The sequence below is a fragment of the Oryzias latipes genome, chromosome 24, assembly GCF_053564925.1.
Source record: "Oryzias latipes strain Hd-rR chromosome 24, Olatipes_Hd-rR_3.1".
In the NCBI taxonomy this organism is placed as follows: Eukaryota; Metazoa; Chordata; class Actinopteri; order Beloniformes; family Adrianichthyidae; genus Oryzias; species Oryzias latipes.
In genome coordinates this window covers 20,307,513-20,335,353 of record NC_136260.1, presented here as the reverse complement: position 1 = coordinate 20,335,353, position 27,841 = coordinate 20,307,513, and the positions used below count along the sequence as shown (strand labels likewise).

Here is a 27,841-nt window from a genome sequence, read left to right as displayed (position 1 = left end):
AGGACCCCACAAGATAGCAAAAGGGATACATCAGCAAAAACCCCTAGTGTTAATGATGGGGATGAAAAGAACTTGGAAAGTTTTTAGTTTTTTTTTTTTTAGAAGGTAAATTTCACAAAGACACCAAATTTACCTTTTATCTTGCTACTGACTAACTCATAGTTCTGTTCTGACCTGAACCTAAACCTAAACAAACAATTTACATGATAAAAAGAAAGAAAAAAATTACTTACGCTGGCAGTTCTTTGCTAGTATCGCATCTCCATAGTAACCATCTGCGCAACTCTCACAAGCCGCTCCCCCATAACCTTGGCGACACTTCAGACACTGGCCTGTGATGGGATCGCAGCTGCCAGGCACAGAGAGATCCAGGTTGTAGTTGCAATTGCAGGGCTGGCAGGATCCGCCAGGAACATCCGGCTGTCCGTAAAATCCATTTGAACATCTGCAGAGATGCAGAATCAGTCAGCTCAAAGTTTTTACTTTAAACATATTAAAATATATAGAAAAATGCCATCAGAATTAACTGTGAATTTGCACTAATTTTATAACGTATATTTGTATCAACAATGGTACAAAAATCTGCAGGCTAACCTTGTATTAATATGTTTCCAAAACCTAAACATTTCAGACTTAAGGAGCTTTTATAAAAGACATAATTGATATATTTATATATATATTTATAAAAGGCGACAGAAATGCTTCATTCAGTGGCGGAGCTAGAATATTTTTTATGGGGAAGGCCATTACGAATGAAAGGATGAAAAATACATATTTCTAAGAGTTTATTTATTGGTAATTTTTATTTCATTTAAAAATATTGCTTTTGTAATGTTTGCAATCCTTAAAGAAGCTTGTATTGATGATTTATTTATCTTTGTCAATAATGATACCAATATTGACTATAATTTTGGGGGGCAAGTGTAGGGCAAAGCTTTTGCCTGTGGGGGAAGCTGACCCCCCTTTATACCCCTGTAGCTCTGCCCTTGGCTGCATTGATGTGTGCTGTCCCATGATGGCATATCCAATTTTGCTGTGTTTAAAAAAAAGGGGTCTTAGAACAAAACAAACAAACAAAAAAAAGAAAACGGGGTTACTTATATCTTTTAAGAAATGTTTCTTTTGCATTTTAACACACTGGTTTTGTTATTAGTTGGACATTCCAGGTAAAAATATTAATTTGAGAGGCTGGGACTCGGACAAGAGTCAGAGAAACTAAATAAAGTCATCTCAGGCTGAAAGACAGCTCTGATAAGAGTATTAGGAAAAATAATAAGAGCTGGAGGACAGAATGTGGAAGGGGAAAACAGAAAGGGGGGCAAAAAAGTCAGTGAAAAACAGACAAAGAAAGATTTTTACATCGGAAAAATAATTTGATGGAGGAGAAGAAAGAGTCAAGAGCGGCCGTTCATTATTACCACTGACCCTCCTTGGTACTCAGTGGAACAGGTTTATTAGATGTTGCCTTGGTGTGTGTACATAAGTGTGTGCACGTGTACTAAAGGGTCATGCAGTGTGGTGCCACAAGTACATTTTTCTTATCAAGTGAAGAACTGCTCAGGAAATCTCATTTTGAGACATGAAATATTGTTTGTTTTTCATGTTCTTTTATTCTTTTTCTATTCTTGCATATAATCATTAATATAGGAAAAGCAGAAGAGATTAAAGAGGAAGTTAAAAATATCCAAATGAAAAAGACAGTTTGCATTATTGATTGTGCTTAAAAAGAAAGGTGAAGAAACAAAGAGCTAAATCTCTCTCTTTATGAGTTTATCATATACATTTAAAGGCAGGCTGCTCTTTAATTATTTTCTGGTAACTTTCATCGTATTAATAATAGGCCCACTTTTGAGTACATTTGCACCTCCCTATTAGAGTTGTTTTTAAAATGCTTATCTCCTTTCAGTTGTTTTTACAGTATTATATAACATTTTTTCAGTTTTTGAATGTGATCCGTTCATCTAAGCTTCTTAAAGAACCAGTTTCTGGTGTTTTTAATATGTTTTTATGGCACAACACTGATGATAGAGGACATTTATAAATCAAATTAAACTTCAATTGGCATTTCCGCGTATTTCAGAAATGTTGTGAATCAGGAGGAGAAGAAAAAACTACATATTTATCAAATAGAAAATATGCTGGGCGGTCCTCTAGATCCCTGCTCCAAGCTTTCAGTCATGGGGAGGGGAAGGGGGGCGGGGTTGCAGCATGTTTTTCTAATGAACTACTGCTGCTCTTCAGAAACTACGTCCTAAAAGATAATGTTTTATTTTATTTTATTTGGGTTGAAACAGAATAACCACACTTAAAAGGCCACTGGGAACACTTAAGAAATAGATCAAAGGGTGACGACAGAGGGGACTTTATTGTTGCATCGTGAATATTCCTCTTTGCTGTGGGAATAGATTTAATATTTTTTCACACAAATTTAGAACAAAATTCAAAGTCTTTGCATTTTGAAACCAGGATGCCCAGGATGACAAAAAACATTGAGATATTATGTCTTAAAAGGTCGCCGTTTTTTGAATCGGCTACAAAATCTGACTTCCTAAACATCTAAGATATAAGACATAAGGAAAAAAACTAAAACTATGGAATTAAAAAAAATCCAAAATGTGCAAGTAAAATGAAACTTTCAATAAAATATTAGAGACAAAACTGGTTACTAATGAAACCTAAAGATGGCTGCACCAAAAAAGTCATTGTTATACTTTATAATACATTTTTATATATTTTTAAACATGTAAATATTGTACCCTTTTGCTCTTATTTTAAAATTGATCCTGCAAAATGGAAATTCCCTTCCCTTTTTGTAGGATGTACAATTGTCTTGCTTATCTTATCTCTTATCTTAATTGTCATGTCCTTACAAGGGTTCTTCCATTTTTTTTCCTTTTTACAAAAAATCTCTTTTTTTGAAACCTATGTAGGTCTCAGTGCATTAGCTCTTTTTTGAAGGATTTCTCTTTTTTGGTGAGCTATAAACACAAAACTATGAGTTTAAAATTTTATCAGGAGATATTTATAAATCAGCTTTTCATTTCATATTTTGGACATGTAAAGCAAAACTGTCACTACAATTCATTGGCAGCAGTTGATAGTCTAGTAAAATGTGCATTTTCATAACTGATTACCATAGAAGTCCAAACATGTTTTAGATAGTTTTTTGAAAATCAGCAAATTGTTCTAAATTCTGAGGGTTTTTATTAAATATTGATATTTGTGTTTGTCAGGATATGAAGAAAAGCTGCAGAAAACCTTTGACATCTTTGTGTGATTGTAAATCCCTGTTTTTGATTTGAAACGCATCAACCGGAGAAGCCAAAATGAAGAGAAACGGCAATAAATCGGTGGGATTAGTTTGACTGGATCTTTGGCTTATTTGAAGCCACACTGGTTGTTTGGCCTGTTTGAGGCGGAGAGGAGAAAATACTCTGTGAGTCAGTGTGCTTCTCAGTGACGAATGAGCTTTATAAAAAGCCTCAAAGACGGACAGATTTTGCTGTGGGCAGCATGGCTGAGCATGCCAAGTATGCAGGGCAGCAACCCCAGGGCTGACCAGCAGCTGGGCTAATTGCAGCTTTAGATGTATTGAGATCACAACTCTTTAAAGCAAATATTATTGGCAGATTTCAGGTTTCTTTTAAAACATTTTTTACTTTTTGCCAAATTTTAACTGAGTATAATTATTTATTAAAGCTATGTGACTCTGTTAGTATTAACCTTCGCAGCAATATTTTTCAAAGTTTAGATCCCTAGAAGTCCACATTTTCGACAGTACAGCCTGAAGTTTGAACATGACTGGCATCCAGAGACAAAGTGTCCTCATTATTCTTGGACTTGTTGAAAAAGCCCACAGCTAATGGAAGAAGAATGTCAGCAAACCAATAAAATGCACCGACTGCAGAGCAGACGATAATAAAAAGTTGTCATGGTCCAGCTAATGAGCTAAATTTAGTTGTCATTTGACAACAACCCTATCTATTATTTTATCTTGTTGTAGTCTTCTTCTAGAATAAAAAAAATCAATTTTAGAGATGATTCTGGCTCCAAGAAAAGGTTAGATTAGCTTATAAACAGAGGATAAGTGTGTGTTACCTTTCACATCGAGGTCCAGTATAACCCATCTGGCACCTGTTGCACACCAGTTTCCCGCCTTCATCCAGGTGGCAGGTGGGGCTGAAGCTTTTGTGGTTCCCGGGTTGTTGATGAAGTCGATAGCGTTGTCCAAACGTGACCAAAGGCAGGAAAAAGCAAAGTGGAAGGAGAAGACAGAGGCGAGTTGAGACCATTTTACCCCACAGTTGGGTCACAGCCTCCACTTCCTGCTTTGCCTCTTATAAAGACATGCTCTTCTGCAGGTTAGCACACTTCTGGTCTGTAGAAGAGAAGTCCTGGGACACCACAGTGTCTAAATGAACTCAGAGTAACTAAAGTAAAGTGACAGTCTGTCGCCCTCTTCCCGACTCCCACCCACTTCTACAAACTATAGATAGTCCTGCTGCCTTGGATACCAGAGGGGAGTTACACACGATCAATGTTGACTGATGTGCGTAGACAGTGAAAACATGTAAAACTCTAGTATTAAAAGCACATTCATTTTAAAGGCAAGTCTTGCATAAAAACTTGTTTTCTCTTCTAAGCTGTTCAAAATGACACCAAACTGCAGGAGACTTTTATATACCGGGATGACTGTAAAGCTACGTTCACAACGTCGTCTGCACCGCCCGTTCAAGTGGCCACTTCCAAAGAAAAGTCTATGTTTGGGACTCCTGCAGTCATAAGTAGCTACGCACATTTTTTAAGACGGTTTCGGGATCTACATACAAACTGCGCAGCAAGTAAACAAGATCAAGATTAGATCAATCAGAGACTCTGATTTAGTAGTGACGATTGGATGGCTTCTCTTTTAATTTACGGCAGTGCCAAATGTTTGAAAACTGATCACTGATCAAGAATGATTCATTTCGATTCGTGCCTGGCTTGAATTCTATGACACCAAGCCTCTTCCAACTGTAGGTGATGGACTTGCGCTAGTGAACAGTAGAAAGTGAAAAAACAGAAGAAGCCCTTCCCTGCTTGTCCAGTGTGAACACCATATGCTAAGAATCCATGCTCGTGAACGCGCGTCAAGTGTGAACGTAGCTTTAGGGGAACTAGGACACACCTGCGCTCCCCTCAAAATGCAGCCGCACCTCTCTACCACCCGCCAAGGGCCCGGACAACCCAAATACTCGCAGTACCCATACGGGTTAACTCTTGTTCGTGCATATGACTAAGATATAAGATGTGTAATATCGTTTTTATGTATATGTAAAACAGATTATTTTATTTATAAAAACAAACTTCAGGAGGTTCTCATTCACAAAGGATGACTAGATTACCTGAGCTTTTTACAGGTGAAACTACAGGTATCGTCGTGGACACAAGAAGCAGCTTTGGCTTTTCTCTGTGTCATGTTTTTTTATATATGTAAATCCAACCAAAAGAAACACGTTTACCGAAAGGTAAAAGTCACTTGAACTGATTTTGAAAAACGAAATAATTAGTAGCTAAGAAATCAAAGTTAGTAGCAAAAATGAAACAACACTCAAGAAATAAGCAGGTTTTTATTGGTTCAGTTAAAATTTCAATGCTGACTAATCAGTAAAATCTCAAAAACAGCTGAAAGAGGGGCTGAAACACTGGAGCTGTTCTTGCTAGAGTAAGAGGGGGGTGGAAAGTTGAGTCCTTCTTTAGCCTGTGTGTTTTTGGACGTGACACGACTAAACGGGAATTCTCAGCTGCTGCCGTCGCTCTGACAGCAGCTTCCAACAGTTCTCTAAAACAGGAAGTGCACTGCGATACGAGTGTTTCCTATGTCAGGACCAGGAAGACATACTCTTCCTCTTTCTCAGAACTCATGAGGATGAAGATGCTAAATCAGATGAGCTGGAAAATATTCCAAATCCTATCCCTTTGTATTAGTGATCTTTTAAAATACAGTTATTCAGCAGAGTACATCCTCACTGCTTCTACATAAATGTGCTGGAAGCAGAAATTTAGGCAGTTTGTGAGTCTGGAGCATTCAGGTGTGCTTTAACACAATTCAAAGAAGTAATGAAAAAAAGGCTTTTGTAGCTTTTTTAAAAAGGAATTGCTGCCTTCCACCAATCTGTGAAAGGTCGCAGGGCCATTTCCAGACAATGTGACGTCCATTATTGTGTGGTCGTTTATTCACAAGTGGAAAATTCATAAATTTTCGTGTGGTTTTTTGTGTGTTCCTGCCCTGGATTTTAGGATGACAAAAGAGCTTGATAAAGGATTTTCAAACTTTTTCAATCCTTTCAGAGCTTGACATTTGTCATTTAGGTCTAGACTTGTTGATTTTATGGATTGCGGTGACATTTGCTCCTAAACCGTTCTTGTGTCTTCCTACAGAGAACATATTTTTCATCATAATGCTCCCTATAGCCTTTGAGAAGGGGAAGTTCACAGAGAGGAAAACCACAGAGAGGCCAGAGGTACAAGATTGAAGCGTTTCATTAAATTGTGCTGTGTTTTAACCTCTAGGTTCTTGGAACCTACTTGTTGCTGGGAAGAAGCAGCGGACAGGCGCAGGGCTGACAGTCTGCTGGTGACCCACGGGTGGCGTTGCCATAGTAACCAGGTAGACAGGTGTCACAGTATTGGCCAGCAGTGTTGTGGTAGCAGTCCTGAGGGAGACAGTGAGAGTATTTGTCTTTAAAACCTATGTGATAAACCTGCCTCTATTTTTCTTTTCTGAGGATACATTTTGACATTGATTTTAATCTGCATTGTGTACATAGCATTTGATTAGATCCAGTATTTGGTTTTAGGGATTTGCCACTAAAAAGAACATTTTTGCTCTTTTTAGTTTATGTTTTACTTTTATCACATGAATATTTGACTTGTTCTGTAGTCAAAAGGGGAGTAATAACTAGGGATGTCCCGATCCGATTTTGACTAATTTGATTTTGAGAATCTGCCAATACTGAATCCTTCAGAATACATTAAAAAAATGAATAAATGTAATAAATGTATCCAGGGGGGGCCCTATTTTTATTTTATTAACCTTCTTTTTATCATGTAACACTTAAACAGTAAAAGCACTTCTGTGAAGTAGTTTCAACAATCCAGAGCAAATTGTGCAACTGATAACTAGTAATATTTGTTAACAAATAACTAGTAAAATAGGTGATAATTACTTACGTGTAGAAAGTTTGATGAATGTAGCTTTAGTATCTTTAGAGCTATTGAACATTCATATCTTCAAGAAAAGGTAGTTTACAATAAAATAAAAATATTTTCCTTTAAAATTGTTTTTGTATCATAAATATGTATTCATTACTAGCTCATCACAAAATCGAATTTATTCAATTCTGTTGTTTTTGAGAGATTAATGATTTTTCAAAATCACATTAAACTGGAGCTTGCACTTTGTAGACAGCCATCTCTCCATTTAATTCTCATTAAAAAGAAAAAAGAAACATTTTTTTTTGTTGAAATCCCTTTAAAGGTCATTGTTTGTGCTAAGGCAAACCAGTAGACACTTGCTGTCGGTTTAAAATGTTTAGTAAGAGTTAATGATCCCCTAAGTCCGAATCGGTCGATATCTTGCTAACTTTACTTAATATTTTTGTGCGCCTCCTGCTCAAAATAGTGCCGTGTTGTGCTGTGTTTTACAAAAATAAAAATGTGCAGACTTCTACTATAGTGTATTTACTGCAAATAATAAACTTGAACAATAGCGCTGATCATAATAATGAGAATAAAATAAATATCCAATCCCTGTTTGGAATGGAACATCTCAATTCACGTAATTGGGTCCGACGTCTGATCATGTGATCGGATCGAGACATGTTTGGTGTCTGATGAAATTAGCAGGTAGTTCTCTTACCAGACAGTGTCCTGTGATCTCGTGACATTGGGTCGCGTGTCCGTGGCAGCGGCAAGGTTCACACACACCGTGATAAAGGTTACCGTTAACTCTCCGAAAACCAGGAACACAAGTCTGAAAAACCACAATGGGTGAACAGACCTGCAGCATTGAGAGCGTCTGCTAAGAATTTCAGCTGAATTTGTTTTTAAATAAAGTTTACATTAGACAGAAGCATTTTTCAGTAAAAACAATCTATCCCTGAAATTCTGTTTCTTTCTAAACAAATCACTTCCTGTTCCTACCATACCCACGTTTCACCCCAAAACTAAGTAAAAATCTCACACAGAAACACAGTTTTATGCACACTTAGTTCATAAAAGTGATTCATTTGCATAGATTTACCTCACAGGATGTCCCAGCATACCCAGAAGGACAAGAACACATTTCTACAGCTGATGCTGTCCTCTCACTTCTGCCAGAAGGACTTGCTACTTGCATTGAGAATGAATGGAGTCTACAAATACATTAGAAACATTTTTCCATTTGAATAAACATCTCAGTCTCAGTCAGGTAACAACAGCTGCCCTGAAAGTTTCAGTTCTGGGTTAGTAGTTGGGAATTAAAGATCTGTTTTTGTCAGAAAACACACAAAGACTCAATTTGAGTTGAAGATTATTAATCTTTAAACTGCGTACATTTTGCCCATATTGCGTGGATGAAAACAATTGGTCATACGTGAAGATACGTGGAAAAAGTGAAAAAAATTGTGGTCTTTACGTGAAATCTTCACAGATGTCACAAATGAAACACGTTAAAAACCACAGAAGAAGTACAGATAAACCACATAAAGAAGACGTAAATCAAAGTAGAACATGAACCATACATGGTTATTGCGCTGTTTACATGCAAGTCATTAGTGATCCATGTGTCAATTACGTAATTTAAACGTGATGTGTACACTGTATACGTGCTATAAAAGTAATACATCGGTGGTACATGCATGAAAAGTTTGTTAGAACGGTCGGGGAAAGCCAGCATATGCATCTCACAAAAATTACGCACAATTTTCTTCGATTTTTATAATATTTGCATGTAAACTCTGTAAAATATACGTAAACTGCGTAGTTCTCAACCAGCCAAAAGTTTTGAGCAGCACAAAACCGAATTTGCGTAAAGACCCGTCGGCCGAAACCCTCGACAGACTTCTGCGCACATCCATGAATGACGGATGCAAGAAACACTTATTCAAGTATATATCACAAAAGACGAACATTTTATGGCGTGGAAAATGTGCAAAATGTACATAGTGGCTGTGTGAGACGGCCTTTATGCTGTTTTAACACCTCGGTCATGCTTCCCACCTGTAGACTGCAGTGGTCTCTGTGCTGTAGGAAGCCCGCACCATCACACTGGTCACATTGGCCAGCACCATTAAGAAGTCCCTTCGGTTGATGGGTCGTCCTGTCTCAGAAACCAGGAAGTTCTCAGGAAGGAGGAGGATGTGACTGGTGCTGGGCGAGGAGGGGTACACAGGCTGGCCAAAGCGCTTATCAATTATCTTCATCCCACCTCCCTGAAAACGATAAAGAATAGAGTTGCAAACGCGTGTGCCTTTCATCAGAGTGATGTTTCATTGGGTAACGAGCTGCAGGCTCTATTGACATCTTGACTGGACAAAGTGAACTGAGCAGAGACCCAGCATCTGAGTGTGCTCAGACTATAGATCAGTGGCGTGTACCGACTCACGCAGAGTGACAACAGCAGTGGGGGCCGATAAACCAATAAATGAAAACTAATTAAAAGAGCTGGAAGAGGAGAGGGCATCAAATGACAGAACAGCACAGATAAAACTCAATCAATTTGTGAGAAAAATAAAAGCTGACAAGGACAGAAAACTTTCAAAAGAGAGACTTTAGATAAAACATCCAACAAATTAAATAAAAACAATTATTTATTATTTTGTACCGTTTAGATGTTTGTTCTATGGTGGCCTTGAAGTGAAAATCAATCAATGCAAAAACCTTAAAGATCACACAATTTAAAAAAAAAGAAAAACCAACAATTAAAAAGTATTACATTTAAAGGAAATTTTGAAAAACCAGCATATTAAAAAATTGTTTTTGGGAACAGAAAGTACAGGAAGCACCCAGTGGCAATCAATTTTGGGCCTAGCAAACCACACAGTGGCAGAAATGGTTAAAAAATAAAATAATATTAATAATAATAATAACAAATAATAATAATAACAATATAATAGAGAATGTTCTAAACTTTCTTTGGAAAGTTTTAAAACTATTATGGGATGGCTACAGCACCTTCATGAGAGTGACCCCCCTCCCCCCATTTTCCCCACAATATGGGAAAAGAAAACTTTCCTTCCAGCAATCTCAATGAAATTTCGCACATGCTGTTGGCTTAAGTCTACAACCACACCTGGAGTTTGGTTGACTTTTGACCTCGGGAAGAGGCTGCAATCTTAGATAAACTAAAATATAATGTTTTATTTTTGTTGTGTTCTTTAATGTTGAGGGATTTGTTGATGTGATTTGCCACTGTATTAATCCTATGACTTCATTTTGTAATTTCTTCAGATTAATTTAGATTCTGTGGCACTTTTGAAAGCAAATTCACATAAGTGACTCCTTCTATTCACCATATTTACTATGTACAAATGATTTTAAGGGTTTATCACGTTATTGTTCACCTATCAGCATATCCCGTCAGGGGTCGCCACAGCAAATCAGCTTTCCCTGATTCGCACAGGGGGTTTGGCAGAGATATTTTACGCCAAATTCCCTCCCTGACACAACCCAGTATTTTATCCCGGCTGGGGACGGGTACAGGGAGGCTCAGACTTGTTCCACCCTGTGGCTACGTTAGGCATACTGATGAAGCTCATCACAGCCGCTGGGAAACGAACCCATTTGGATTTACCTGAAGCTGATGTAAAAAAAAAGAGAAAAAAAAAAGGTGGAGTAATCTGCGCTGAGACATAGTAAAAAAAAAGAGATACTGAAAGACAAAAGCTGTAGAAGAGATGGAGAAGAGGGACAGATCTGGCTGACAGTGTGTAGGTGGTTCATTATTGTCATCATTTGGCGAGACTTTTTGTTGACAACAAGACCAACACTTGTCCTCTCCTCCTCCTCCCAGTCTGTCGATCTCACAGACAAATCTTTAAATAACACAAGAGCACTGGTTTTGTCCTATCATATAGTTTATTGTCTTCCATTCAATTATTTCTTGGTCATTTTTCTTTTATTCACTTCCACTTTTGCTCATTAGTTTCGCAATTTAAATGAATGTACTGGCAAAAACCACCTGATTTGCAATTCTTTTTAAGTGTTAAAGTCCTAAAAGTTCATGTTCCATGCACCTGCAAAAACGGTCCCAACAATGTTTCTTTCTCTGAAGTTACACCTTAGAAAGATGCACAGGTGTGCTAAAGTCAAACTTTTTATTTTTATTTTATTTTTCTGATAAAACACGGGAAAGCTTTAAAAGTGTTGTCTCTCTTTCTCTGTGTATCCCTTTCCATGTTTGTACCCAAAGCTCTCACACACAGACTGTGTTGTTTAGTGATACAGAAGCCATTAACTGTTAAGAAATAGCATTGCTGCTTTGCTTATTGCTGCCATGCATCATACTGCAACCTGCTCATTATAAGACAGAGACAGAAAGTAAGAGAGACCCTATCTGCATTTTTTATTGCTAGGTTCAGCGTTTCTCTGCGAGCTGCAGCTGCCTGTGTGTGTACGCGTACATCTGTCTGTCTGTTTTTTACAGATTATGTTTGCTACTTCATTATTTTCCTCAGCAGTTGAAAAAGCCAGCAGTTTGTGGGCAAGAAAAATAATGCTGAGGACACGGGTACATAAATCTGCACCCCATTTTCATGGAGTTATGCGGAAATTTATCCCCGCGCCAAAACAGGATGTTTGTTAAACTTTTGCGAAGCTCTTTTTCAATGTGTCAAACGGAGGGAGCTGCTCATTGAAGTGGAGCTCATTTCTGGGTTCCACCATGACACTGCTCCTCAGCAGCTTCTTCAATGTATTCACTGGGTTTAAAAAGTGACTTCAGTTACACAAGTGGAAAATAATTAACCAATTCAGACTTCATGGATTATTCATATCAAGTTTGTTTGCTACATTTAAGTGGTGAGTACCAAGCTTAATCTGAAAATTACTTGAGGTTAAAACATATTTATGTAAAATTTACATTTGTGTAATTTTTTACTGTTAAATTATATTATTAATTTGGCACTCGGTCATGTTTAGGACCTGCTAAGGCAGCCTTTGCATTCTTTTTTAAACAGTTTAGGCCTCTTCTACCCCTCCGATACAATCAACAAGTTTGCAGATGACACCACTGTGATAAATCTCATCCCAACGGGAAACGAGACCGGGTACAGTGTGTAGATCAGCAACTTTGCCAGGTGGAGCTCAGACAACAACCTGTCTCCAAATGTCCAGAAAGGTTATGCAGAGGGCAGTGGTACGGGGGGGGGGGTGTAGAAGTACATCATTTGAGGGCTCAAGATTTCATTAAAAAAGTATTGCTTTTGTTATTTTTGCAGTGCTTATTGAAGCTTGTATGGGTGATTTCTTCATGATACTAATATTGATTCAAAAATTAGGGAGCAACTGGGGGGGGCATAGCTTCTTTGCTGGGGGAAAGATGCCCCCTCTTGGTCATAGAGACAGCCCAGAAGACCCTCAGGATGCCGCTACACACTTCCAGACTCCCAAACCTTCCCTGGGCTATACAGACACTAAACACAAAATTTATCCCTATGTTTTAATATTATATATCCTCATTGTGTGTCCTTGTGTGTTCTTATATTTTAATACCCTGTCATATTAGGCAATAAATAATTTATTTGGCCTCTGGAATTACAAGAAAGTCATTGAATCTTGAATCTTCGACACGGTCAGGATGCAATCAGACCTTGAACGTCCATTTGGTTCACAGCTTTTTGGGTTCTTTTTGCTTTCACACTGCACTTTTGAGAGAGGTCCAAGTTGTCCCCTATTTACAATAGAAGCTTACTTATTTTTTTTAGAAATAAATTAAGTACCTTAAGATAGATAAACAAAAGAAAAGAAGAAATCCAGCAAACAGCAGGGCTGATTAGCTTTCTTCACATCTGATGATCAAGCTCTGCATGAGTTTGATCATAATCATGGATGTTTTTTTTTGTCTCTCTTAAATTTCAGGTTTTTTCATCCAGGTTTTTGATATTAGGACTGACTGAATTTAGCTTCATTTTACAGGTTCACTTGGATAATCACACCGTTGCCTGTATCTTGGTCCTCTATAACCCATTTTAACAAATCTTTGAAAATATTCTCTTGGTAAAAAGTAACTAACATTACCAGGAAATTTCAAAAAGTAAAATAAAAATAAATCAACAAAAGCTCCTTTAAAAAAATGGAATGAGAGAGACTGTCCCAAACAAACTGCTGCCTAATTCATTTCACACAAAGCTTTTTCTCTTTTCATTGATAACCAATAACAAGCTCTGGAGTATTGCAGTAATTAAAAAGGCTGAAGAGTAATCCTTCGGTTTCATCTCAGACAGAGTGGAGACCTTCATTTATGCTTTTATTTCATGTAGGCTTGATTACTGTAAAGCTATCCTCTCTGCTCCTCTTAACCAGTCTATTATCATATTTCAATTAGTGCAGAACTCAGCTGCTCAGCTGTTAACAAGAACCAGAAGGAGAAATCACATTACTCCAGTTTTAGGTCTTTGGCTGCCTGTCAGCTTCAGGATTCATTTTACGATTCTTTTACCTCTCTGTCAGATCTCTAAGGTGGATCTAAAAAACTACTTTTTTGTGTGTGTTTGAATTCTTCTTGCATTTGTAAAGTGAAGTGCTATAGAAATAAAACCATTTATGAATTGATTGATAGAAAACATACCTGTATGATGAGGTCAGGTTCTGAGGTGACTCTGATGGCGTTTTGCACTTGTTGGTCTGTAGTGTAAGAGACGGTGAAAGTCACGATCCCTCCATAGGCTGTTAGCTATAAAAGCAAGCAAAACACAAGTTAAAAATGCCTAAAACGACTTTTGCAATCGATCTAATAAAGTTAATTTATATTTCTGTAGCAGAGAGATTTTCTTCAGTTTAATCAATGCATTTTTTTGGGGGGGCGTTCTCAATCATCCATTAGTGCACAAACAGAGATGGCATTTTCTGCACTTCTCAGTCGCTTATCAGGATCATCTGATTGCGACTGGAATAGAATTTTACCATTTACATTTAATGACGACAGGCAGCAAACAGATAAAAAAATCTAAACTGAACCTGGTGAGAGGAGGGTGGGCAAGAAAATGAGAACACTGAGGTTTATTCACAGCAGTTGAAACAGAAAAAAACTAAGAACAAGCAAAACGGTTTTCTGAGACATTTGATCTTTTCTATGGATTTCAGAAATCAAAATCTTTGTACTTTATAAGAAATTCTATTCTTAAAATCAACATTCAAACGGTTCAAAGTCCCACTCTGATCATCTTTTGATCTATTTTCAAAGCACCCCCAGTTTTTTTTTAATCACGAGTTTGCAGTCTTTAGCCAAAATCCAAAAAACAAATGTTGTTTTCAAGGACGTGGTTCCTGCAGATTGGCAGTAGTTTATTAGAAATTTGCCTCTGAGTTGTTGGTGTCAAGCAACCCCTCCCCCCTTCCTGTCGCCTATAGCTAGGGAGCTCTCTACGCACTCCTGATAGCTTACTGCCCCTCAAACCCCTAACCTAGCATTACCGTGCAACAAAAATGGTGAGCCAGATGCCAGCGTGGACAAGAAAAACCTTGGATCTATTTGTGGATGCATCAGAATGGAGAGGAGCAGCTTGTTGCCCACCGACTGTGGCTTCTAACAGCATTTTTTTCTCTGTTCCTAATTCACAACAATTTTAACTGAAAAATACTCAAACGCAATTTTAAGCCTAATTTTCTTCCTCCACCATCAGAAAAATGCTAAATGTTACAAACACCCCAAAAAAACAAAAAACAAACAGGATTCCATCAGAGTAGGTCTTAAAAGTCCCTCCTTTACCAAACATTTTGAATAGATACTATAAAACTCCCCAACAGCAGTACAGGACAGGTATGCACTGCAGTCCTTAGGGGGTATCTGTTGACTTAACAGAAAAAGCTTGAGCTGAATAAACGCTGCATTGGCATGATCCTCAAATTTATTACTCTCCTCCAACCTCAACAGTAATGGGGGGGGGGGGGGGTGACGATAATGCCATCATAAAATCAAAGAGAAAGGGGACACTGAGGAAGTGAGGGGAGAAAGCTGAAGGAATAGGCCTTGGGAGTGAGCGAGAAAGTAAAAGATGAGCATAATGCCTCCATAAACCCGCTTCCATTCCACACCATTACCCAGAGCTTTTAAACTGGGAGGAGGGAAATACCCATTTCGCCGCTGACCGAAACTGCACACACACACACCCCAACCGCAGCAGACCTCCGAAGATACTTGGGTGGATGTTTTATTCTATAACACTTAACTCTGAGTACCTTCATTTGCAGTTCTTTGACTCCAGAGGGCTGTAAAAATCATAGCTTGAACCCACGCTGTGCAGCCTACACAAGTCCAAGACTTCTTCTGTTTGACCTTTCTTTTAGAAAGTCTGAACTGTGAATTTGAAATGATCTTTACATCAATGCAACAACAATCTACACTCTAGAAGTCTGTCTTCACCCAAGTATGTGTATGAGTTCATAGACTATGGTAGAGTTTAAATGTAAAAACCTTAAGGTCAAAAATGAACTAATTTGACATTTGAGTCTATTTTTTCATGTCGGAATGTATAAATCTGAATAATTTCATTTTTAAAAGTTAAAATAAAATAAATTTGAAAGTTAAACTTCAACGTCAACAAAGAACCCCTGAATCTGTGTAAGTAAGAACTCTACACTGGGCGAAAAGAAGGCAGTCTCTAGAAGAATGATCATTGATTTTTACTTTGCAGTAAACAGTGAATTCATAAAATTAGATGAGTGATGTTCTTATGTCAAAAAGTTTAGCTTTCACCCAGTTTGGTCACTTGTTTGTCATGGTTAGGGGGGTCATGTTCTAAAAATAACCCATAATAGGTGAAATCTGGGAAGTAGATGTTTTAAGGCTGTATTACACTGAACTACACAATCTCTATACTTTCCTCCAACATCCATACTTTTTTACTCATTAAATTTAAAAGTTCAAACGTTCATAGAAAAATGAGTCCAGTGTTAAAGTATGAAACCAAAAGACCTTATCACAATTGAAGATTTCTGTAAATTTAGCCAGATGAACGCAACCTGTACAGGAGACAAGGTATACAGCCAATCAGGATAAGAACACAATACACTGTAAAAATAAAATAAAAAAACACGCAAAATTTCAGAATTGATGAAAATCCTGAAACGGCGAGATCACGTAAGGTGCCATGTAGTGAGTACCCGGTTAACATTGTACGCAGCTCTTTGTTTTTATGTCTAAAGACAAATGAACAAAGTAACTAACATGCAACTAAATCCTGCAACAATCTTAGGTCTACAGTTTAGGACGATTGCAAAAACCTGCAACCTGAATGGAAAATTTCATCTTTTGCATTGATGTTTGATTCCGCAGAAGTCAATCCAGCATTGTAACGCTAAAATTAGCATGTTATAATATAGTCAACAATATAATATCTTATTCACAAGCTGAGTTCTGGTACTCACTGACATTTTTAAGATGCACCTTTCAGAAAAACTCTTTAGGTGCCTGTGAAGAACTCCCTCTGAGCTCTGAAATCCAGTTCTTTCAGCTCCTTGAACACAACCTGTATTCCATTAATTCAGTGCAATGCATTCCAGTTGTGATGGACTTTTTATTTTTTAGATTCTTATTTTCTTTGCTGGCAAGATTAGCACTGAGGTTCCTACCAACCTCAATGTTACACCTCATTTGCCCTGTGGATTGTGACGAGCAGTAGGACTACGCTTGTAGTTGTGTGTCAAAAAACTCATCTTTGTCTGTACGAGTCCGTCATGATTTAGTTTGGTAGACAATGCAAATACAAAAAAGTAATTTTTTCCCCATTTCTGAACTTTTTAAATTTAATGTTCCTTCTAAAATGTGTCCTTCATCATCAGAAAATTCCACCAAAACATGTTAAAACACAGAAAAACACAATTTCCATCGGAGTTGGTCTTTAAAGGGTTAAGAAGTGAATAACAGATGCATTTTAGAATTTTATTTTGAAATCTATTTTACATTTTTTTTTTCAAACCTATATAAAACTATAAATTGGATGAACTCAGTAAGGTTGCGATTATATAAGCTCAGTTCTTCACATTCCTTTTTAAGCAATAAATCAAGCTCTACTTGACTTTAGTTAATGATCACTCTATTTAATTAAGCAAATGTGACTTAACTTGATCTTTTTTACTTTTTTACTGTTATTTTATATTTTCAATTCATCATTTCTGTAATGAGTTTGATAAATATGTGTGAAGGTTTTTATTGTATTGACTACAATGCTTGAAATTAATCAATCAATCGAATAATCAAACATGTAGTGACAGAAAGACAAGGCACTAACCCACATGATGTGTCAGGGCTTTTTAAGAACATTTACCACAAACCGTTATAAGTTTTCTCATCTTACTTAGTCCAATGCTAACGTAATTCCCTTGAAATCCCTCATGACAAATAGGTCAATCTGTTATTATAATAATAAAGTTATGTTTAATAACTCAAGATTTCCTTGTAAAATGGAAAAACGTTGTATGGTTATTAGTGAAATCTAACACATTCCAAGCCACCTTTTTTTTTATTTAGTATCCTAAAACATTAAGATAATGTCCTGAAAAAAGTTTAAATTCAATGAAACCATGGGGGCAAGAGCAAAGGTTATATGCATGTTGAGGGTAATAGCTAAATTGGGGCGTGAAGGAATTTTTTGTTTACCCACATGCTTAGACCTGCTGAAATTTTTAGCGTTCTACTATTGACTTTTTCTGAAAATTCATTTCTCTGACATCATCCACTAAACTCGGACAACCATCAAAGCTTTTGTCATGGCAACTTGAAGACCCGAATCTTCCCTGGGGAGAGGAAATCAAGGAATCAAATACAGGAAGGAGAGCAGAGTAACGCAAAGGCACAGCAGGGGCATGAAATTACATGAACCGAGAGGGGAGTTATGGGTAGTAAAAAACGAAGGAACAGCCGGAAATCTGATTTTGATCTGTGTGAGCCGATAGTCCTGGAATTGGACCTCATTAGTGGCAAGCAGAAGGAAAATTAACACTGCAATGATGAAGCTGACGCAGCCTTCATCCCAGTCCAAACCTTTGTGGTTTGGTGACTTTATCGTAGAACTACATGGGCAAAAAGTGATGAAGCCGCTACCACATACTGTGAGATGGGTTTCCATCAAAAAGGATTAAAAACAGAAATTTCACAAACGAGGAGAAAAGGAGTTCAAACAGATTCAGTTGCTACTGTTGAAGTTCAGAAAGGAAGGTGACTTATAAACTGTAAAAGTTCTGATATTTAGCTTTGTGCTCTTGCTAAGCAGTGGGTTTGACACAGAGTGTGAAGAGGAGTTAAAGTGAGTCATCATCGACCTCAGTCCTCCTCTTTTCCCACAACTTTTAATCATCAAGTCAGAGAATTTGAATGTTCTGCCAGCTTTAATCCAACTATTCATTTCAGAGCTGCTATTATTATAAAAAGGTCATGTTCTTGCTAAAGAATCTGTTTTCAAAAGGCTTAAAGGTGGGTTTGGGTACAATGCTGTGTAAAACTGTTAAAAATGTACGGTAGAAGGATTCTTTTAGCCACTTTTGTTTGGCGCCACAGCTTTTTCAGTCTGTGGAATGTCAGGGTAAGTCCTTAAATGAATCTTAAAAAGCGATCCTCTTCTGTAGCACCCTGACAAAGCACAAAGTATTTACTTTCATATTTTATGTTCTGCGTAATTCTCCGTTACATTTCAAATGTACGTATTTGGGCAGCATCTTCCAAGCCTATTGGACATTTATTGGTGAATTATAAAAAGGAAAATCACCGGTTCAATAATTTTTGTGGACAGGATTTCTAGGGACTGAAAGGGGGATTGGTTTGGGGTTTCAGGAGAGGCACCTCAGCTTTAAGGTTTTATTTTTGGGTTTGAATAATTTTTGAATAAAACTGTTATTCAGAAGTTAAGGAAAGTCTTTGTAATGTGACCCACTTATGTCTAAACCATTAGTGGATCATTGTGTCTATTTTTTTTTTTAAATAACCAATATTTTGTAGTTTTGAAATGGAGGTTGATCATATTCAGGGTCCTTTAACCCAAATCCACTCTTTGCGGAGAAACGTTTTTATTTTATTTTATTTTTTATGAACTACAAGTCTTACAATCTTGAAACGACAAACGCACAAGATGTACGAATCATGACACAAGTACAAAGAAATAGCAGGGAATAAAACGCCAACATAAAGGAAATGCAAAAGCAAAAGTTGCACACGCATAGGCAGAGACGCAGCTTAAGCCTCCAGAGGAGAAGGAAACTCATCGAGCTGGTGGCAGGATGGATTTGACATTGGTTTATCCTGCGCCACTTGAATACAGCACATTTTAAAATTAATTGTTAAAGCAAATTATTTAAAACCTTAAAGGAAGGAAAATAGTTGTAATTTTAATCCTTTTCCAAAATAGATATTTAAAAGGTTTTCAGAATTGTAACTTCTATTATACGATCTTAAGAATGTGAATGGACAGTAACAGTTAGGGTCGCCAGTACAAAATAAAGTTTAATGAGCAAGATGAGCTAAAAATGGGGTAAAAATAGTATTTATTTATTGCCTTCAAAACTGACATCAACAAAAGTGTTTAGAATTGTATTAAAGCTTAAAACGGCAAAAACTGTAAAAAAAAAAAAAAAGTTTTTTTTCTAGCGATATGGGGGACTTTCCATTCCAGACAAGGACTTTTAGTTTTGGCCAATGATGTCTGCAGCTAGGTCTTTTGGGGTTTGGGAAGCACAAGATTTTGTTTCTGCTCTTTGCAGATGATGTTGTCCTGATGGCTTCATCAGGCCAGGACTTGCAGCATGCATTGTGGGTCGTTGAGGGTCAGCAGGTTCTTGACGGGAGCAAAGATAGTTTGCCCTCTCTTTTTTATCTGATCTTTTACAGGGAAACATGTACACTCCTCACGTTATGAGGCAGCAGTATCCAAGAAAATAAGACACTTTAAGTCCCAATTTAAAAAAGGTCTGTCTGGGTGTGTGGACCGACCTGTTTGAATTTCAGAACAAAACCACATATACTTATCATTTTTCTGCTTCATTTTTTGGGACTGAACTGAAGTCTTTGTTCCACTTCCTCTTTTTATTTCTTATTCTCTACTCGGATGCACCAAAGAACTTTGTAGATAAAAAACAGAAAAAGTCAGAAAAAAAGACCTCTCTAAGAAGTGCACAGAGACACCAAAACATATTCCCTCCTAAAAAACAAAGTTAGAGTCAATAAATCTTGCAAAGTACAGATCAAAGAACATATAAGTGAGAACAGTAAACAACAGCTGAAAGGAAGATTGATATTTCAGATAACCACATGTGGAAAGACAAAGAAGAGAAAAAGAAAAAAAACAAACCCGCATTGATGATGTTGTCTACAGATGTGACTACGAACTTTCAGGATGTCTATTAAATATTAGTTTTTTTATCATCTTTGTTTTAATTAGTTTAACCTCCTATTTAATAACATTGTATTTCTTGATAGGCTAGCTTTCCTTTAGGAAAAATCTGCTTTTTATAACAACTCCTTTTATTCTCTCCATTTTTTGAAATGAGGCTAATAACTGTTTCTGTGCAACAACAACGTCAGAGAGCCACAAACACGTTTTTCGCTTTTAACATCTAAGAAAAGTTCATTTTTTGGAGAATCAATACACAATTAGGTTTTGATAAACCACATTTAGCTACTTCATTTCACTTAATCTTACGATATAACGAGGCTGTTAGATCTCAGATTTTCTATTAGTTTTATGTTTCATTTTTCATGTTCAACCTGTAGCTGATGTGTTAAAAATGTGACTAAAAGGTTTGCTGACCAATGAGATTTAATGGCCTTAGAATCAGCTCTTAAAACCTGCTTTGGAGTATTAAACAATATATGATGACATGAATTGATTACTGTCTTTGCTGAGCAGACAAAAAGGAAAAGCAACATCAATGCGACTCATCCAACAGCCATAATCCCAGTAAGTTTTCCTGCAAGTTTATGCTCCAACAGAAGAACATATCTTTAGAGCAGGGGTGCCCAAAGCCAGGCCTCAAGTGTCCTACAGGTTTTCCAATCATCCTGCCACTGAAGATCCTTATTGGCTAAACACACCTGATCCAGGTAATCAGCAGCAGATAAGGCTGGAAAACCAGAAGGAGGCTGGCCCTCGATGCCTGGATTTGAACACCCCTGATTTAGAGCACGTGTCAAACTCAAGGCCTGTGGGCCAAATGTGGCCCGCCATGTCATTTTATGTGGCCTGAAAGAGCATAAAAGGTTTCAATTTCTTAAAATATTTAGTTTAGTTGATTACATATTATTTATGTATATCTGATGTTGTAATTATTCAATGTCTGCAGGTCTTATGTGTGTATGCAGACAAATTGTTGTCATCAAACCATCAGTTGGATGCAAGGCTGTGTGCAGCCTTTTTTTGTCAAATGTTACACGTGTGATACATGTTCTTTCTAGCTCAGTTTCATGTTATTTTTCTTTATTCACTTGGACAACTTGATCTTTCATTAATTGAGTTATGTGGGTTTTAGTAAGCAGACAAAATTTAAAAGGATTTATGCTGGAGTAACAAGCAAACATATGTTTTCTATGCAACTGTAATTGACACTTTAAAACGTTAGAATAAATAAATAATGAGTCGTTTAACATGAAGGAGTAGTTACATTTATTTTTCATTACATTTAGTTACATGTATAATTTATTTCTGGCCCTTTGAAGACAACCCCTATGGTGATGTGGCCCTCGGTGAAAACGAGTTAAACACCCCTGTTCTAGAGAGTTCCTTAATGTTTAAACATTTAACAAGCTGTTTATCTGTTCCTGAATGAAAAAAGGAACAAAGGAAGGAAGCCAAGCTAAGCTCAAATTATGCTTTCACCCTACTTCACAACGTCAGTAACAGCCCATTCACTTTGATCATGTAAACGATTGAAGAGTTAACGGCGAATATAACGGTGACTTTTCCAGTTAAGACCCTTTGTTGATGGTCACTTTGAAACTTAGCTGCCCAAAAAGCATTTCCAAAATCTGCAGCATCACTGCCAAACTTCACAACTCAGTGTGTCATCAATATCTGCTTGGACTTTGTCCAGCTCACCTACAGGCTAAGCTTTGTTTCTTCTTCATGGTATTCTAATCAAACGCCAAGCTGCAGGACTGCGGGACGGGCTGACCAGGATGACTTGATATTTCTCGCCTTCTTTTGTGGAAGCACCGATTGTCTGCTGCAAAGCTCAAGTGAATGTTCACGTATGACAAAACAATGATTCATTGATCTGAATTAATACAATTCAAGATTCTAATTCAACTTAGTCATGTCTTCAGGTTTCTGTTCTATACTGTTTTTTTTTTCTTCAAAAGAGAAATATCAAACTGAAAATTGCGGTCTGGATATAAAACTGCAAATTCATCAACTTCGTCATGCTATATGTCCCTCTTCTGCAAATAACCACTTTGATGTTTGGCACAGTGTCATCGCAGTGTTTGGATTTCGACGAAGAGTTTGTAATACTCTGTAGCATTGACTTGTGCTTTTAAATGAATACTGCTTCCAAACACCAAATAAAGACCATATTTAGTAGCAAGCTAATGATATTAAGAAACAGTGTATAGTTTCTGGTTTTGCTGACACCTATTTTAGCAAGATTAGGATATACTATTGCATTAATGCAGGTAACAGAGGGATTGCTGAGGTATCTTTTTAGCATTCCAAAATAACAGGAAACAAAAGGGTGGGAGGAAATAGAAGGAAACTCAATCTCCTGCAATCAAAATCAGATTAGCTGCATGTTTAATGCATTTCTCGCACAACCCATTAGGTTTAGATTTGTATATAAAGACCTCCATGCATTTCTTTCAAACTCCTATAACAAATGTAAGGTGCCAACCTGTAGCAAGTGAATCATGGACATTTTTCTGAGCAAATGGCCTCTTTCCACCTCAGGTTTCTGCCCGCAGCAGGTTTGCCTCTTTTTCAATCTTCGTCATTTTTCATTTTGTCTTTTGCTCCGGCTTTGACACAATGTACACAAAATGGATGAGAGATACTTATAGAAAGTTGTAGAAGAAATAAAAAAAAGTTCCAGCGGGAGTCGGGAGAAAATGAATCACAAAGCTGAGCAACAGTATATTTGTTCATGAGTTTGCAAGACATAAACTTGATTTCATCATATTTTAGCAATGTTTCTCCAACTTCATCCATCATCTTTTTATCTCCTTACTTCAGTCCCTCAGTACTGTTTCTGTCCAGATCTGTTATTATTTTTCTCTATTCGCCTTTGAAGCTTCAATTTATCTCCATCAGAGGAGAAGCTGAACTATAGTAGTTTAGAATTTAACCACATATGAACCCAAATGAGGCCTCTGAATGTGTTAAATTTTTCTAATTTTATTTATTCTGTTTGAGTTCATTTTAAGATATAAATAAACATTTCAAGGTTATGTTTGTCCTTTTTAAATCCCTTCTGTTGCCCACAAAACCATGACTCTGGAGCAACATTTCCATATTAACCAAACTGTCCGTTACTAAGAAAGCCTCAAATAAACCCGAGCGTTAAAAAAACCCAATGAGCGTTGGTGAAACATGCTTCTGGAGCAATGAACATCCACAAATCAAGCTAACAGGCGACGAGCATCCATGACATTAATGATAAAGGAGGTCATGCAAGCGGCGCAGAACATTATCACACACACGTTTATGCTCCTATACATCCATTGCTTGCTCGTTATTACAAGCACAGCCTGTCGGTTCCAATGACACACACTAACGTGACAGACCACTGTGTGTGTGTGAACGAGTCGCATCAAGTCAAGGAGAATCTATCTTTGTGACACCATCAAAAAAAAAAATGCGGCAAAGAATTGCTTTTTCATACAGCACTCGCACACTGCTTCCAGCAGTCGCACACACGAACACACATGCACACAGAGAGTGGTAATTTGTTTGTTTCCCATGTTTGGAGGCATGCAGTTCTGCTCTGCTGTCTCTAATGCCTCCAAAACACATCATTATCTGACTTATATAGACCTGGGAGTCTACGTTGAAGTTACCGTGTGTGAGTATGTGTTTGGTTGCGTGAGCGCCAAGAGAAAAGCAGTTGATTATCGAGTTCAACAGGCGAAACACTGTTTACCCTGAGAGACAAAAAGCAAAGAAGAGAGACAGAGGAAGAAGAGAGAGGCAAGAGTGCTGGAGGGAAGTAGGAGATGATTTAGGAACAGGGAAGGAAAAAAACGGGAGTCCTGGAGAGATGGAGCGAAAGTTAGAAGAGTAGGATGGCGAAAAAGAAGCAGGGATGGAGGGATGGTTAGAGGAAGAAAAGGGAAGAGGCTCAGACAATGAGGTGAGATGACAAGCCAGGCCTGCAGGGCGTAAAGTAATGAAATTCGGTGGTACATTCCTCTAAGCCATGCAGACAAACATCACAGTCAGCTTGTTGTTGTGGTAGGGCAACAACTCCACTTCAGAAACATGCACTGCAGCTATTTACCAGCGAGAGTGATAAAGTTTAATTGTGGCCACTAAAAGAAAAAAAAAACTACGGCTCAGTTTCAAACCCCTGACATGAAAGGCTAGGAGGTAGGTGAGCATCCAAGGGAGATGAATTTTAACAGCTTGTCCACCCAGAGGATATGTCTATAGATCAAAACTGGATCCTAATGATAAAATATCATTGTATAATAAAGCCGGTATTATAATAATTTAAAATGAAATTAATGACCTTAATAGTGAATTACAATAAGTTAAAAAAATCCATATTTTATTTGTCAAAGCAATACACACTGATTGACAATTTCGTGTCATTATACGTGTCTGCCTACCTTATTTCCAAGGTACAGTCCAGGTGCATTCCAATAGTAGGCGGAGCCAAGCTCATTCACCACATCCGAATGTCTCACGCTCAGATATGGAGGCGTTTGTCTGTGAACAGACCAGATCCTTCCTCCCGAGTCTCCAACCAGGTGCCAACCCAACAGACTGCTCTCCTAAACACAGGACAAAAGAAAAACGGGAATTTTCCACGTGTTTTTCCAACCAACCCCACCCTAGTGGCTTCTAAGTGGTAAAACACACCCAGTCCAGGTGATAGGCAGCAGGTAAACCAGCCAAAACAGCAGATTTCAAAGTCTAGATTTGACACCATAGTTAGATAAAGACTTAACAAAGGTCAGCTTCCCATTTGACCTTTTGGTGGAGATGCATTCTAAAAGAGCTATTTTGAATTGGATGTCCAACATCTGATTTTTACTTATGTTTCTTTCATTTAGCCTTTACTTGGTTCAAACCAACAGTTATTTTAGGCAAAATGTTTCATGTTGAGCCTCTTTCACACACAAAATCACACTCTTTGTTATAAATACTGTATGCGTTTATTATGAATACGAAGGTATATTGTGATATAAAGTTTAGATCAAATAGAAATGCAGTGTGTTTATAGCTGGCATATCTTCTGCTCAGGTGTTGTTTCACCACCAAGGTTAGATTTCTGCTACGTTCTACTGAACATAAGATGTCGATAGAACATTTACTGTAACTATACCCCCTTGTTTAAACACACAGTATTTATTTTGACACAGTTGCATTTGGGTAAAACTACATTATGTGTTTTTAAAATCCTCCCCAGTTTCAAACGTGAAGTCAAGTCATGTTTCACAGTTTGGTACATCCGTCAAACGTCAGTCAAGAAGTCTCGCAGGTGACGCTTTAAAAGAGTTTTTTTTTCCTCAACTCCCCAAAGACTGTGTCTGTGTGTGATGGGGAGGGGAGGTGGGGGGGGGGGTGTATACAGCAGAGACACACAGACACACGTCTGTCGTTGCAATTAACCTAACCTTGGCTTCCCCTTTTGGGCCCCGGCACTCACAAACACACACAAAGTCACTATCGGTGTCTAAATCAGAGCTGTCATCCTGTCAGCCTCTCCTCTGCCTCTGCTCCTGCCCCACCTGTCAGTCAAAAACTGTTTCCCTCCTGCTTCACCTTTCTGCTGCCTCTTGTCTCATGCCTTGGCTCCCCCTTCTTTTCTCCAGATCTGTCTTTTCTTTGCTTTCTTCGTTTTTACTCATCTCTAGCTTCACTCTACTCTCTCTTACCTTAAAGACCCACTCTGATGAAAATCTTGTTTTTGGTGTTTTCAACATTCCTGATGATGTAGGATATATATATATATATATATATATATACATATATAGAAAATTAAGCTTAGGGTGTATTCAGACTGGAAAAGTACTGACTAAGTCCAAGGCCGTCAAGCGGACATGAACCAAAGCTTGTACACAAAACCACCTGACTAAAGATCTCTTCAGTCATTGGCCAGGAGTTATGAGGTTGGGGCAACGAGAGAAAGAATAATGGAAGTGCTACGCCCTACTGTCGTTGTTGGAATAGATCACTTATTCAAACTTTATATTTCGCTGAACAATTTTGAATGTCGGTATCAACGTCAGGTACAACACTTTAACAGCTGATTTGGTACGGAGGCATGCAGCAAGGCGGTTACTGGCAAGAAGACGGCTAAAAAAGGAACGCTGATAAGTGTTTCTGCCGCTAAGATTGTCGGGAAAACGGTGTGCGAAGCAATTTGAATCACGTTAAAAGTTGTTTTAATGAGTCTAGATCCATCCGACCACATTTCTATGAATTGCTGTGTCTCACTGTTGCTGCACGTTTGTCAGCAGCTTGTGGTTGCTTCCTGTCACATGCAGAAATTACATCCCATAATGCTAGGCCTAGACAGACGGAGGAATCTCAGAGCAAACTGAAACTCCGATTGCAAACGAACGGAGACCACCTCAAGAGATGGGTCTGAAAATTGAATGACGCTCTGCAGAAAAATCTCCCAAAAAAATATATATTTTTTTTTTACTTTGGTTCAAAACAACACAATCATATTAAAAAAAAACACTGGGTAAACTTTTAAATTAATCAAAGATGATCGCAGTGGGTCTTTTAGTGAGACGAGTTCAACCATTCAGTTAATTGTGCATTTTAAATCCTCGAGGTGTTTTATTAACCCTCAATAATGATACACACATTTTTGAGACTCCTATGTCATAACCATGCTCCAAACTCTCCTTAAAAACCTATTTTATATAACCTTGTCCACGTTTTCTGACCATCATAATTCCACTATAGGGGCAGTAGAAGGGATTTTCCTGGTCATTTCAAAATGGCTGCTTCCACTAAGATCTTAAAAAACACTTTTGGCAGGAAAAGTTTTGGTGATTTTTATTTTTAAACCTTACGGTGATAACTCATCTATTGTTAATCGTTATTTTAGATAACTGCTTGCTCTATTGAAAGAATTCAAAATGTGTTAATTTGTTCTATGTTAAAAATGTGTGGATCAAAATTGAGACGGTGCTTTTTTCCTAAATTCTCATGACAATTTTTTGAATCTTAAACTAAAATTCTTGTGAGCAAGAACTAAAAAAAACACCAAACATGTCATAATTGATATTTTCTATTACTTATTGAAAAATTTAATTGTTTTCTGGATTTTATTCAAGGGATTAAAAAATATCTTAATTCCAAAATACTGGAATTTTCTAAAAATTCTTTAATGTAAAATTTAGCATATTTCCCTGTGGCATTACAATGTCACTAGGATACAAAAATAAACAAGGGGGAATATGGCATTTTGGTAATTGTGTAGTGCTAAAAATTACTCATATTCA

General features: G+C 37.5%; 1 protein-coding gene across 6 annotated transcripts in view; it reads right to left on the bottom strand.

Moving 5' to 3' along the window:
- Positions 1-27,841, bottom strand: part of lama2 (laminin, alpha 2) — a 179,025-nt gene that overhangs the window by 63,753 nt on the left and 87,431 nt on the right. For all 6 annotated transcript variants that reach the window (XM_078942947.1, XM_078942948.1, XM_078942949.1 and 3 more), the window contains exons 14-21: positions 24,986-25,150; positions 13,811-13,915; positions 9,244-9,455; positions 8,285-8,396; positions 7,901-8,014; positions 6,568-6,695; positions 4,099-4,185; positions 234-445 (exon numbers count right to left, since the gene is read on the bottom strand). In XM_078942947.1, coding sequence (XP_078799073.1) covers positions 234-445; positions 4,099-4,185; positions 6,568-6,695; positions 7,901-8,014; positions 8,285-8,396; positions 9,244-9,455; positions 13,811-13,915; positions 24,986-25,150 — 1,135 coding nt within the window. The remainder of the gene's footprint in view (positions 1-233; positions 446-4,098; positions 4,186-6,567; positions 6,696-7,900; positions 8,015-8,284; positions 8,397-9,243; positions 9,456-13,810; positions 13,916-24,985; positions 25,151-27,841) is intronic.